General features: G+C 40.1%; 1 protein-coding gene across 1 annotated transcript in view; it reads left to right on the top strand.

The window, feature by feature from the left end:
• Positions 1-343: 343 nt before the first annotated feature.
• The window catches only part of grik4 (glutamate receptor, ionotropic, kainate 4), a gene marked incomplete at both ends in the record, with an annotated part of 199,642 nt that continues 185,414 nt past the window's right edge, over positions 344-14,571 (top strand). The window contains one exon of the mRNA XM_080512931.1: positions 344-425. Within this exon, the coding sequence (XP_080369057.1) occupies positions 344-425 (82 nt within the window). The remainder of the gene's footprint in view (positions 426-14,571) is intronic.

Here is a 14,571-nt window from a genome sequence, read left to right as displayed (position 1 = left end):
TTCCCCTCTCATCCAGTAATATAGAAACACAACAATGACTTACTAGATTAATTGAAACTCTCACAGGCCTCAGATTAACTTCACTGCAGTTTCACACTGTCTCTGTACCAGATTCCCAGCATGCAACATGAGATATTGAGAGGGCAAAAGGGTCGAGGAGAGATTCAGTCCAGTACATCTGCAGCTTCATCAATATGCTGCATAGCCTTCTGTGATGTTTCCCTCTTGATGTTGGCTGAGGTAAATATGTTGTGCTCTCTTCTTTATTTAAATTTTTTTTTTTTTTTTCAGGTGGCTGTGACAGGGGCACCCCCGGGGCAGGACCCATGAGGAGTCATAGAAGATGCTCACAGCCTGGGCGCTTCTGCTCTTCTTAGCCATGTGGGTGATGAGCACCTCCGGTGGCCCGCTCTCCTTCCGAATAGGTACGTCCGGAAACAAAGTCACAGCAGTACCTGCGAGACAGACCACTGGCATTTCACAAGCATTTCGAATGAGTCACACTTGCAGGAACTTCCTTTACTGCACACATCACATTATCTTTTTTTTTTTTTTACTTAATATTAAATCCCCATAAAACTGAATGTATTGTTTAAATTCAGTAGTCTTTCTTGGGGAAAATTGGATGAAATTCTTAAATTAAAACTGTCAAGCAAAAAGCATGTGTCTCCAGTCACACATGGCTAAAATATTCATGCGTGGACATGACAGAGTGCTAATTGGCTGTGAAACACTCTTCCTACACAGTAAAAGTTACCAATGCTTTATTTGTCCTTCCTTTTTTGCATTGCAGAAGACAATTCACATTTTATGTAAAATAATAGGTCATAGCATTTCATAACAATAAAAAAAGGAGTTTGGTCATTAAAAAAAAAAGAAAAAGGCTGTTTTGGCAACTTCCATAATCCATATAGTTTAGTGTTAGAAACATTGATTAAGCTCTCACTTATGTTTGAAATATAAGTTGCTCAAAGCATTTTAATGATCTGAACAAGGAAATGCAATGAAAATATATGTGTTTATTTATTTATATGTATATATACAAGTGTGAAAAGTGAAACGTTGGTGTATTAATTGAGCATTCTGTGTAACTAACTACATGTTCTTAAATAAGCTACTGAAAAAAAACTTTCATTTTTATTAATTAGTTGTTCTTGTTACTTTTCTACTGTATAATCTCATGGCAAATGGCATATTAGGATATTATTACACTTTCTCCTTAAAGTTTAAGAGATCATGGGATGGATTTACCAGCATCACAGCTCAAACTGTGTCTGTTTCCTGCAATTCTGCACAAAATCTGCCATTTTGAATCTGATCAGCAGTCCAACTTCCACTCTTTATTTCACTGTTATCTGAATCTTAAGCATCGTTATAAACGTTTATCCAACCGGTAAATTTTATGTTTTTTTACATCACATTTTTTCCAAATAGACTTAAAATGGGATTTGTGAGCCAAATGGACAGTAAATAATCGTTCACTCAAAACTTAGCTGAGCCCATAGTGACACTCTGCTGCTGTAAAAAGTGGCAGGTCGGTGAACCACGTCAGAATAGTTCTCGTCTTTGCATCGGAGGGCACGTAGTCCAAAAGTGCCGTAACCTGCCAGAGTGTGCGCAGTGACCAACGGCGGGGTTGTTCCTTCTTGTTGTTATTCTCCTTCAGTCAGCAGCTTTCTGACACCCTGTCACTAGTTTCCCATCTACCAACAGTTTGACTGACTGTCTCTTCATTTATGAATAGACCCTGGGTCTAAGGTGGGGAACTGTGTGTGTGTGTGTGTGCGTGTGTACGTGTACGGTTCGTGTGTGGACACAGATGTGAGGGTGAGATAAAGACAGCGACTGTGAATGAGATTGATCCCCCTGCTCACAGACTGCGTGGTCTCTCAGTGGGCGCCTTGGCATCTCCAGCACAGTTGACAACTTCTAGAATGAGTCTGGAATGAAATTTGTGGGCAGGGATGAAGGTTGGAAATTCAATATGAAGGGCAGAAAAAAGACATAATTCAAAATAAATGACGCTGATATAAATATTTCCATATAAATCATGCTTTATCCATATAAGAGTTAATAGGCACTTTGTATTGCATTTATTTATGCATTTCTTCCTGTATCGTTTTGTCTTTTGCCACATCCATTAATTTATCCGCCTATACATTTTCGTATAGGCAGATTTTCATATAGGCAGATGTTAATTTTAACTGAATTTGTGAGCACATTTAATGTAAAATAGGCATTCCTAATATCTAAAGCCGATTTGATTATCAGATCTACTCTTCTTCTTTTGACTTGAATTCACACACTGGCTCATGCTGTGCCACAAACATGCAAGTGAAAAATTATGCAATATTAAAGTAGTATGATTCGTCTTCTTCGTCTTCTTCTTCTTCGTCTTCTTCTTCTTCTTCTTCTTCTTCTTCTTCTTCTTCTTCTTCTTCTTCTTCTTCTTCTTCTCCATCCATCCATCCATCCATCCATCCATCCATCCATCCATCCATCCATCCATCCATCCATCCATCACTGTGTATCTTTGTATGAACCAGTCTCCTCTGGGATAACACATTCAGTCGTCAACAGAACACAAATCCACGGCATGAGTAGAAGATGAGTTTCATGACAATGAAGCAATTTAGTTTGACAAAAAGCCTCCACTTTACAGGCTCATGAATGCATATTGGAGCTTATTGCTGCCTCCTTCTGATCTTTTTTTGCCTATTCACTTTACTTCTCCTGTTGTGAAACAGAAAGAACGAAAAAAAAAAAAGGTCTTTCTATCACTTTGGCATTTCCAACCACGACAAAGCTGAGTCAGTTCCAACTGTCATCTTCCAATAGTAACAACATTTTTTATTCTTTAGCAAGACCTTTCTGTATCACTCACTAGTTTTCTATCCTGTCTGCTCTCACATTTCTGCCTCGGCTCAGCTACTGTTTGCTGAACTATTGTTGGATTGGCACAATATGCTCCAAACAGTTCTCTATAGTTTCAAAACAAAACGGCATCAGTTTTCTCTATCAACATGACCCCCCCAAAAAAAACAAAATACAAAACCTTTGTGGTTTGTGAAGATTGCTAGGGAACTGACTAGCTTCCCCACATCTTTACTTTTTCTCCATGTCTTTTGACCTTCCTCCCCTGACTGCATGCATTACTGCTTCACCATCACTGCTGGTTTCTGTTCTTCTCTGTCATGTCAAATCACTGATGGGTAATTAGCTGCCTGGCCTGTTTTTTTTTTTTTATTTCCTCCTCTAATATCATCTGTGTAGTGTACCCGGCTCTTTGCCAGTGTGATTTCCGTACAAGCCACAGATGCGTGCACGCACACAGATGCAGCCACACAAATGTTTCAGAGCACACTGTGGTGCATACAAACAAACACTCCCTCCCAAACACCACCACCAACCTCCTGCCATTTGCGGTCCAGGAGATGGTATTTAACATTGCTGTCCCATGAGTCCTGCTTGGCTGGCATAATGTCACTGTCTGGCCTTCTCCGAATGTGTCGGCGCCAAAAACAACCTCCCATCCTCGCCAGGACCATCCAGCCGCCAGCAGCAAGTGCAGTGTAGGTGAACTGAGGAACTTCTCTTTGTCCACATTGCTGACAAACGCTGGGATTAAAATGGACTTTAATTCTCACATTGGTCCCCTCTGTATGGCGGCTTGTACAGTAAGACTAAAGGCCATTTTCTATGCCATTTAAATGCGAAAAAATAGAGGTTGACTCCTGGGAGTATGTAATTTATTTCAAAATGTAATGAAATTCGGTATCACAGTTTATTCACAGTAACCTGACCCTCCATTGTTTTGACACACCGATTTGGGTTAACTGTTACCGCACAAAGCTGTTTTATGGTTATTGTAACACGTGTTTTCTTTGCTGAATCATAAATGAAGGAGTTTAAAGCTCAATGTAGCTGCAAAGGAGCTTACTGCGTTTGTGAAGACCACAAAGTGTCCAAAAGTCACTGAGAGTAAAGGAGCGATGAAATGTATATCACTCATCAGCTGATGTCTGAACCTTGTAGGGTTTTTCTTTTTCCTTTTTTTTTTTTTGAGTAAAACTTGATATAAAAATAAAATCACATTTCAAATTCAGAAGATGTCTTATCAACATTTTGGATTGGCTTTTACTTAATCTAGTGTTTGATTCAGTTCATATATTATATAATGGTTCTGCAAATCAAATCTTGTTTTTATGAATACATGAATTAATTTGCTAAATGAAAGATACTACACATGGATTTGGGCAGCTGTTGTGAACATCTTTAAATGCCAGTCAGGGGAAATTGATTTATGCTTGGGTGGTTACACTGACACGTGGACGTGCAAACACACTCCTAACAGGGAATCTTTGCTAAACCTTTCCCTGGTTTTCCATTTTTTTTTTTTTTTTTACTTGCATAGATAGGTTTCTACAAATTCTCCAGTGTCCTCAGTCTATTCCTCCCACAGATCTCCTGCCTCACTGGTTTCGCTCCAGGTATCTTCACTGTCATGTTCTGATTTTGCCTGCTCATCTCATAGCATGTAATTACGGATGCTAATCCAAAGTTTTTGGGATGGAGCATTTTAAAGCCTTCACTCAGCCTGATGAAAACAATGTGCAGCACCTGTTGCTAACTTTCAGTTCCAGCGTGTGTTCATCATGTCATTGTTCATTGTGTGCACTTTGACTCTCTCGCCATAGGTTTTCTTTCTGGGGCACATAACGCTGTTGTCATACAGAACTTCGCATAACAACGGCTGCTGATTATAGACAATAAAAGACAACTTCAATATATATAACCTGTTTCCAGGGAAAAGAAACAAAAAAAACCCAATCTGTGTTATAGATGGTAAATAGTTGACATTTGCTGTGTTGCAGCAGTGAAATTGTGTTTTAAATATAGCATTTAGTCTCAATCTGAAGTTTGAAGAGAAGAGTTCAAAATATTTCAAACACTGTAATGTAATTGAACATATATGGTAACATGAGTACAAAAAACACTGCTGAGGGGTGTGTGACCGCATCAAATGAGTCCATTTTAACAAGATGATATACTGCATAATACATGAAAATCCCAGCTCATATGTGGAGCTTGTTTTTGCAGGTAGTAGCAGGACCACCCGCTGTTAAATTTAATCTGGCCAAAAACCTGCTGCTCTGGAGAATTTAAGAGAAAATCCTCTTCAGCATAGATGCATATAATCACTTCTTTACGGTGATGTCTGTTTTTGTTAAAATAGAGAAGGGAACATAGTGAGGAAAACCAAATGATCCATGGACCTCTCTCGTAATTTTTGCCTCCTAGTTCCAAGAGCACCCACCATAAATGGTTCATGCACACACGCACCCTGCCACTGTCCAGTTCAATATCAGATTATGAGAGGCAATTATCTGCTCTTCGTAAATCAGTGGAAGGAGCAAATTTCAGAGGAAATGGATTTCTTTCCTGTTTTATAGCCCTCATTTAAATTAATCCAATAAGAAGAGTAGTGGGTGAAGACCCAACAGTGTTAAAGACTGGCTGCGGGTTAAAAAAAATGTTTTTAATTTCACTCTCACACAGTGATAAAAGTGCTCCGAGTGTCACACAACAGAAAATTGTTTTATTGAAAACTTGAACAAATTTGATAAGGAAAGTCAGGTATTATTTGAGAAATGTTCTGTTAAAATTGAAGGAATAAGCCACAGGATTAGCTCAGAAACGGTTGGAGTGTTTCCAGTAGCAGATAAAATAACAGACTCTTTCAAATGTCATCAACTACAAACTGAAAATTGATTCCTTATGCAAATGCATCCATGATGGTTGGAGCCATTGGATGTAACTTATCAAGCTCTGCTTTGACAAATTTTGATTTCAACTGTTTGGGCACCTACATATTGTCTGATTTAATCAATCCTATGGGTTTATTCCCTACAAATCTATGTGACACACATTGCATGAACTTGATCACAACAGTAAGTTTGGCTGAGTATTGTCACCCTCAGAGGTCACGACCTCTCAGACATAGCAACTTCATCATCCTTATGCCACCAGTGTCTTCAGGATATTAAGAAAATGTATCTTATAAAGAGTCAAAATATTGTTTTAGTGGTATTCATGCACATGAAACAAAGAAAACAAAAGCACAAGTATCAGTTATATCTATGTGTAGGTACTTTTGTGGATGTTTTACATCTTTGAGAATCTGCAGAATGTATGTGTACTGCTGGTGTTGTTTCATCATTGATTGTTGTTTATTGTTTTGTAATAAATGCAACTAGTAGCAGCAGTTGCATTGCACGGTGTAGCAAAACCTTCATTTTACTCTTTGATTTGGTGTTTTAATTTCACACAGCATGAATAAATGATCTCAGGGTTTTTTTTTGCTGTGAGAACAGCCGTCCGCAAACTACTCTCACTGTATGACATAGAACCACAGTTCTTAGGTCAGGGCAAAAATTACAACAATTTTAATGGTCTGACCTCACAGAATCTGCATCTTAAATCAGCTGTCGCTCTGTGCAGATGGGGCAGACTGTCCATTACTTGCCATGTATGTAATCTGATCCCCATGTCTCCCTGTCCATGGACAAACTGTATTTGGACAAATCACTGAACCTGAAGTTGTTTTCAACGGAGGATGATTACTTTGCATAGTAGCTTTTGCCATTAGTGCCTTTCACATTGGATAGAGTTAGCCCATGGCTAATGTGTAGCCACAAATAACTGTGATATATAGTCTTCATACCAGGTGTCAATAAGTACCCTTTTCACTACTTCTTCCTTTTTCCTTCTTCCTCACTACTCCATGTCTGCCTGCGAAATATTTTCCAACTTTTTCTTCCTGCGTCTGGTTCTTCTGATTCACGGGGTTAGCTGTTTGTTTACTACCCAGAATGCATTTCACACACCATCCCCTCCCCCATCCTCTAACCCCACCCGGAAGGAACTATTTCCTCACTACTCCACGTCTGTGCACGAGCCATTTTCCAGGAGAAAACAAATGTTACAGGACTCCTGCTTTTTTCCCACATCTTTTTCAGATTTGTGCACCCAAAATATATTACATGACTCAACATCACATTCTCCCCGCTTAAAAAATCCGGAATCGAGTTTGCGTTGCGCTCACTCTGGTGAACTCTGGTCCGTATCAAAGAGGGGAATGTGAACATACCCTAAGTGTGTGCGTGAATGCGTTTGTGAAACGATCTTGTTAAGCGCATGTAGACTCCATACACAAAGGCTTGAGGTGAACGAGCCTCTGCGTGGCCTGACGTGGTCCTTGAATTTTCTAAATACGCTTTTAAGTGGCACAGAACGCAAGCGGGAGTACGCAAAGCACAAGGGCTGTTATTGGTCCACTCTACTGTGTCATAGGTCATGTTCAAGAAACTCGACATGATCCAAGTGATTGTGTAGTGAAAGTACACTTTCTTGGAGAAACACTGTTAAATTCAAGAGTGAACAACACACACCATCCAGCGTTGTCCGATAATATAGGCGACACCGTGCAGGAAGCTTGCTTGTAGCTCGCCACTACACGCTTGCGAGAATTGGCATCGCCGTGGTAAATCTTGGTGCCGGATTGGTCATTACAACTGCAAATGCGTAACCAGAAAATAAACCCTACCAATGAGTTTCATGCGCTTCCATGGCCCATCCTTTAATGGTCCTAGCATTGCAAAGCATATGGCCCGACGCAGACCTTCCAGGACTGCCTCGAGTCTACGCACAGGAATACACTAGTACGTATATATCAGCCTTTAAGCATTTTGAAAGGTTCATAAATGACTTCAGCGTTTATGTTGGCTTCAAGCAATAATCAAATGAGATAAATTGCCATTGGACTTCAGTTGTGTATACATTGTATTAATCAGGCTTTCTAGTGATAGACAGGTAAGAAATGTATGTACTTTAGGATTCAAAAACACCAGAAAGGCACTCGCATCAAGGTGTCTTATCTCCGACTCCAGGATATTTCCTTGCACTGGGTGCAGTCGCAGGCACCCACTGGGTGTGGGCTCACTCAATTGCTGTGCAATTCCCTCGGATATCTTTTTGCTCACCTTAAATGTTCTGTTTCTGACACTGTAAGAGAGCAGCCTCAGATTTCATTCTACAGAATGTGTGGTTCTCTTTCTCTATAGATTGAGAAGTAATATTACTTTCCATGGAAATCTGTTGTAAAGCTGTGCATAATGTATGGGACGTCTGCATTAGGATTCAGTCTGTGTCATGCACATCACTTTACAATGTTGTGAAACAGACATATATGGTGTGATTTTGTATTGATGCCTTTATAGAACACTATTTGAATAGTAAGACGATTTCACACGGCACAGAACAGCCAGATGAATGTTACCTGAGGTATAATTTTGTCTTTAACTCTATTGAAGACGCAAATTGCTCTGCTATTGGCATGCTGTTTTTTGTCATTGGTTATGTTTGAATCTCACCGCAACACATCTACATTGTGTCAATATGTGTCTGCAGGGATTGAAAATGCTGGGGAAAGTAAGGCAGTGTATTAGAGAACCAGTGGCAGGCCGTGAATCTCAGACTCAGGCCTTCACCAGTGCTGGTCAATCCACCCCTCTAAAAAAACATCCAGAAATGCAGTATAAAAAGCCTTTGCATCACAATTAGATACTCATGTAGCCAGAATAAATACCTTTGCGAATGAAAAAAAAAATCCAAGTTCACCTCTATTCTTCTGCTGCAGCTGCATAAAAAAGCAGCTGCTTTTACCGAAATACCGAAACCTGGGGGTCGAGGAGGGTGACAAACGTCAGCTTTTCATGGTCTTGAAAATAATTTAATGGCAAATAATATAATCCTGAATCCTGCCATGGACTTTGTAGTGAGCTATAGTAAATTGCACCAGACATACGCTCGTAGTGCTGCGGTGCGTTCAGTGACCTCTTAGAAAAGTCTGTTTTGAAAATTGTTTTGACAATAAATCTGCAACCAAATGTCTTTATCTTCTCCTTTAGTCATTGTTGGTTGACAAAACCGCTATCAAATAGACACAACTTTATTGTTGTTCATGCAGCTCACTACAGATGCAGCCAGCTAACACTGGAGAATGAACTCTCTGACCATCCAATCAGAGGGCTTGAATACACTGATATCACACTCGCAGTGTGATCAACACTAGTTTTACACTGCAGACACCTGCATAATTGAATCTGAAGGCCGAAGGTAGATTTATTTACCCTGGCAACTGGTGATAACTAAAATGTCATTGGTTAAAAGCTTTAATATGGAAGTACGTCTGGAAGCAGCACAGCTGGGGAGAAGCAATGAGAAGAAGTGGACAGACCATTTGGAATTATTTAATAAGTATTCATGTACAAAATATAATCACTAATCAGTCTGTGATTCAGATATTTTTCTTAGGCCTGCAGAGAAGGCCTTGAAGGCCCGTCGCTGTAGAAAACAGACATTTATTTAAATAACTGTCCTTATATATTAACTTCTAAAAAGTGATGCTGGGTGTTTTTTCAGCCTCACACTCTCGTCAACCTCACAATGGCACAAGCTGGGCAGAGAAGAAAAGAAAAGAAAAGAAAACCAAGGCTTAGTTTTCCCAGCCCCTTCTACTAGCTCTGTCAGTGATTCCCAACTGTTGACAGACCGGCTGGGATGTATATTCCCTCAGTGTTTCTGGATGTCAGCCTGGTGAAACTCCTCCCACTTGTTGTACACCTCCTGAGGGAGAGGCCCAGCAGCCTTTCAAACAGATGTCTGGAAGTCATTAACTCACTCTTCTAAGTCACCCCAAAATACAAGTCTTTATAATGTACCAGGGACTGTTTACCCATCTCTATCCTCCGTCTTTTCCCCACATGTGTGATCACAGGGACGATGGAGTAAATCTTACTTTCCTTCTATTTTTAATATAAAGGCTCTAACTTTCAGCTTTTCAGTGTTGACTGTTGACCTCACACAATGGTGCAACAAATTAAAAACAAGCAGGAGTATCTGCAGGAAGCATGTGCATCCAAACGAAAAACATGCAAACACTTTAAGAGTAAGTCAAAGTAGCATTTTAGATTTATATGCAAGTTTTAACTAATGGCTAAATGCTTTGGTATATGTTAAATGAAAGCTACAGCTGCACTCGCAAACATGCAGACATGAAGACATGCAGCCTGAAGCTTGTTAAACTGATTTTTCTTGACATCTCTCCAAAAAAAAACCTTTACAGAGCATCACTGAGTAGTGAGGCAACAACAACCAGACATACTCTGGAGGAAAAAAAAAAGTCAGACAAATCATTCTTTGCTCCTTTGCTCCCTTCTCAACAGTGAGTGGAAGAACACGATAAAAGATTCTTGGTGGGCTAAATTCAATTAGTTTCACTTTCTCTGCAGCAGCAGCTGAGGCTGAGCCTGCTCCGTCTTTACCTGGCCTCCCAGGGCTGCCATCACTGGAGCTGTTAGTCAGGGTGGGATGCAGTTTGTTTGGAGACTGATGTGGAGGAGGCAAAAAGGTACTTACCATCCAGTGAGAATCGCTACACTTCTGCTGTACGTGTGTGCACCCTATTTGTACTTGTAGGTTTGTTACATTTACTTATAATCAAGTATCAGCTGAAGGAAAATCACAAGTTGTTGTCGAAAGCTCAAACATCACATGTTTCATTATCCCAGCGTTAGACTTGGTAAGGGTAAATGCACGTGGAGCAATTGGTGGAAATCATTCCCAGCTTCTAAAGAGTCAGGTTAACTAGAAGTGCTGAACAAGATTACAATCTCAATCTCAAAAGTACACCAAGTTCCATTCAATAATATGTATTACCTTTTAGTATAGATCAGCCGGTCACATTTTTAATCCTTTAACTCACAAATCACAACTCAGGCATGGTTGAAATCAATTAAAGTGTTAAAATAGATGTTCTGTGTCCCTTGATTATTGCGGATTAAGCTGCGTGGTGGAGTCAGGGTTTACATAATATACTCCTTACAACAATGTTTTTTTGACCGCTTTCACATAGGGTTTTGTGGTTTTTTCCATAATAGCAGATAGAGAAATACATTTGTAGATGCACTGGGATGTGCCATCCCGTCAATGTATCGTCTATGAAAGAGCAGAGTAAGATGTGATTTTGATATGAACAGGAAGCAAATAGTAATGTATTGGTAAAACTGGGATTTGTCTGATTTAAAAAAATATATAAAAAAAAAAAACTGAGATGTGTGATTAATTGTAATATAGTCAGTAGATTATTTTGACCTGATCCTTATGTATGGACAAAGTTTTACACCCAAAGTTTTGGGTAAAAATTATATTACGTTACATTACCATTATTTTATTATTTTTATTTCACTTCTGACTAGTCTTTAATACATAGCAGGTCAGGTTGACTCCATATCCAAAAAGGGACTGCTGAAAAGATAGAAGTTTGTGTGTCTCATGTAGACATACTTTCTTATCTTTTTAGTTGTGTCATCAGCTTTCAAATCTCATTCTGGAGTTTCATAATACATGGTGTCATTAGTAACTGCAGGATAGTGAGTGGATCTGGCAGGCCAAGTTGACCCAGTACCCACACTGACTCAAAACTGGGATGTTATCCAAACTGTGATCTGTGACACCCATAATATTTGGATGTAGCGAAGCTTGGCCAAGAAAGAAAAACAGACTTTTAGAAAACAGTGCTTTCATGTGTTATTTGATGTTTCAGACGTGGTCCCAAGTGTGCGCATGTCAGATATGCTTCATGTCAGTTATCACTCCTCCTTTTGTTTTTTCACATAAAGAACACAGTATGTGGTTCACTCGTACTGAATGAAGGTGTTGCATCATGCATGTGTGCACTGCAGGTTTGATAAATATGAACATAATATCCAGGGGATGGGTGTGTATTAACTCGCTCTGCACTGAATCACTTGACAGGTCTCCAGGTGTGTGTGTGTGTGTGTGTGTGTGTGTGTGTGTGTGTGTGTGTGTGTGTGTGTGTGTGTGTGTGTGTGTGTGTGTGTGTGTGTGTGTGTGTGTGTGTGTGTGTGTGTGTGTGTGCGCGCGCAGCTGCTCACTCATACACTCTACATTGTAAGTCAGGAGACAGTGAGGGCCTTTGGGGTGGATCAGCGAAATTGAAGCCCACAGGTACAGTCTGATAGCATAATTAGCCCTGCTGAGGTAAAACCCACAAGTCAGCAGCACCATACTGTCAATTCCCTTGGTTCAGCCCCATCTACCCGCACAGTGACTTATTAAGGCCGGCTGCTGGAGTCACTGTGGCTGAGTCATTGTGCCCTTGCCTCTGGTCAGAATCATTCTGCCCTCAGACGCTCTGATTTCATCTGGCATCTATGAACTCATTTAACTCACTGTTACTGGACGACCAGAGAAGATGACATGTTGCGGGGGCGAGGGAGTAAATAACTGTGAGGGAAGCAGCCCGTGTTGCTTCAAAATACCCTTTGAGTTATGGATCGAGTCCGTGTTCAATGAACATCTGAGATGTTCCGCATAAACAGAAGCAGAAGCAAAGCCTGGTCCCTGACTGAGAAGCCATGGGAGGAGATTTTATGATTAATCTCCCTGCTTTTAATTACACAGCCGTGTGCTATGTGAGTCATTAGGTTAATGACGCTCAGACATGTGTACCCGCAAACCTAAAGGTACAGGGCATGTTTGAGATAAAGCTCTTTTTAGATGGCCACCTGTTACAACAGCCCAGCTTCCTCTGATTCCATCGGATGCCAAAAAAAAAGGTAATGAGGACATAATAGAAAGGAAAACAGAGCTTATCCCTTTAATACTAATTTACCCTTTTACTAGATTAACTGGATTTATTTGGACTTTATGGCTGTCGAATTTTCCAGAAAATGTGCCATTAATGAGTGTTTCTGACTCCCCTCCCCAAGATAACTTAAACCTTCAATTAAACTGTGTGTTTTTGATGGTGCTGAGAAGCTCATGTTTGAAGTGATGGGCACGCTGGTGAATCTTGTTTGTGAGGGGATGGTTGTACTGCAGAAGTCCTGGGAGCCTCCTTAATGACCGGTATATAGTCACAAAATCCCATTTTTTTGATTTCTGGTCATTTTCTTATATTTTCTAGACATCATATATCACTTGGGAGTTGTGGTTCCGGGCGGTTTACATGAAACCTGCCTTCATCAACATAATATGATGTAATTGCAAAGCAGTATCCACACCTCGTGGCAGATAACTCCTTGTTACACAAAGTCACTCACTTAATTTTAAAATGGTTGCTTAGGATTTTGTGGAGGAAATAGTGTGTTTTGAGTAGATTGAAACCTGTGTTTCGGGTGTGTCGGGACTAATCTCAACCTCAGGCTTTGGTCGAAAGAGGAAGAATTTATGACTAATCTCTGAGGTTTTAATTACCAGGGAAGGTAAGCTTGGACCAATCGTTCTGGTAGTGGCAGGAACGGCTGATAGGAATGATGTTGTGCAATTATGCACAGTGCTTTGCTCCTAAGCTGAGCACATAAATAATTCAGTCAATCTGATAAAGTCACAGAGCACAGGTGTGTTGTGTGTGTTTGTATATTTGTGGATGTGTGTGTCTCTGCATGCATGTAAGCTGAACTTCTACCACACACACATCTTGATGCTCGCACAATGCGCAACCGCCTGCATTAACACGTCCTCAGTGGAACCGATACTGGCACATTCAGCTGTGCATTTGCATAAACACTCATGCGCACATCGGCTCCAAAAACGCCTTCTCCATCTGCAACTACACACAAACATAAAAAAATGTTGGTAGTTAAATTATTAACAAACTAATTACAAGCTGCAGGGCGATGTTTGCGGATGTGTAATGGAGCGTGCCACATGCTGAGATGGAAGGCTTCAGCTTAGTTCATACAAAACAGTGAGAATGAACAGAACTGTATCATTTTCTTTCCCAAGGCAGCGCAGAATGAAGGTCATAAACGGGGCATTGGCTGAAGTGAAAATGGGACGAGGATGATGATGGGAGAAATGCAATATAAAATGTACACAAGAGCATTAATTCCCACGACGCACAGCAAGGTATTGTGAAGCTGCAATAATATTTTATTATAGAAGCAGTGACAGTGCTATAGCAGATATGAAAGGAAAACTAATCAAATTTTTACTAAAGTGAGGATTTAGTTCGATTTAAGTATCTTCCTGTTGGTGCTTTTGACTGTGCGGTACAGTAATGATGTAAAATCGAACTTAAAATTTAATCATGCTCAAACTTAACGGACCCTCTTTTCAACTTTATTGAACACACATTCTTCATCAATGGTCTCGATCTTATATAAATGCAAGGGCATCAGAAAACTGCCTGAGTTCCAGTACTAAGAGAGACATTAGAGAATCACAAAGCCATAATTATAAGCCTTTAAAATATAAATTCAGTAAGTGCAAGCAGAAACTGAGCTGCAATACCCTGTAAACATAGAGTGCAGGCACGCAGCCGGGGAGTGTAAAAACCTTTTAGTTTGATGATCTGCCCTAATCCAGGCTATGTGGCAGTGATGTAAAGCTGGACGATAATTATCAGGCATTGTGGTGCACAATTCGTTGTATATTTGTGCTCAGTTATTTGCTTTTGAGAATGTTGAGTGGATGTTGTTTTTT

Source organism: Blennius ocellaris (assembly GCF_963422515.1).
Source record: "Blennius ocellaris genome assembly, chromosome: 2".
In the NCBI taxonomy this organism is placed as follows: Eukaryota; Metazoa; Chordata; class Actinopteri; order Blenniiformes; family Blenniidae; genus Blennius; species Blennius ocellaris.
Note: the sequence above shows the minus strand (reverse complement) of the source record. Positions and strands in the feature narration are given on the sequence as shown.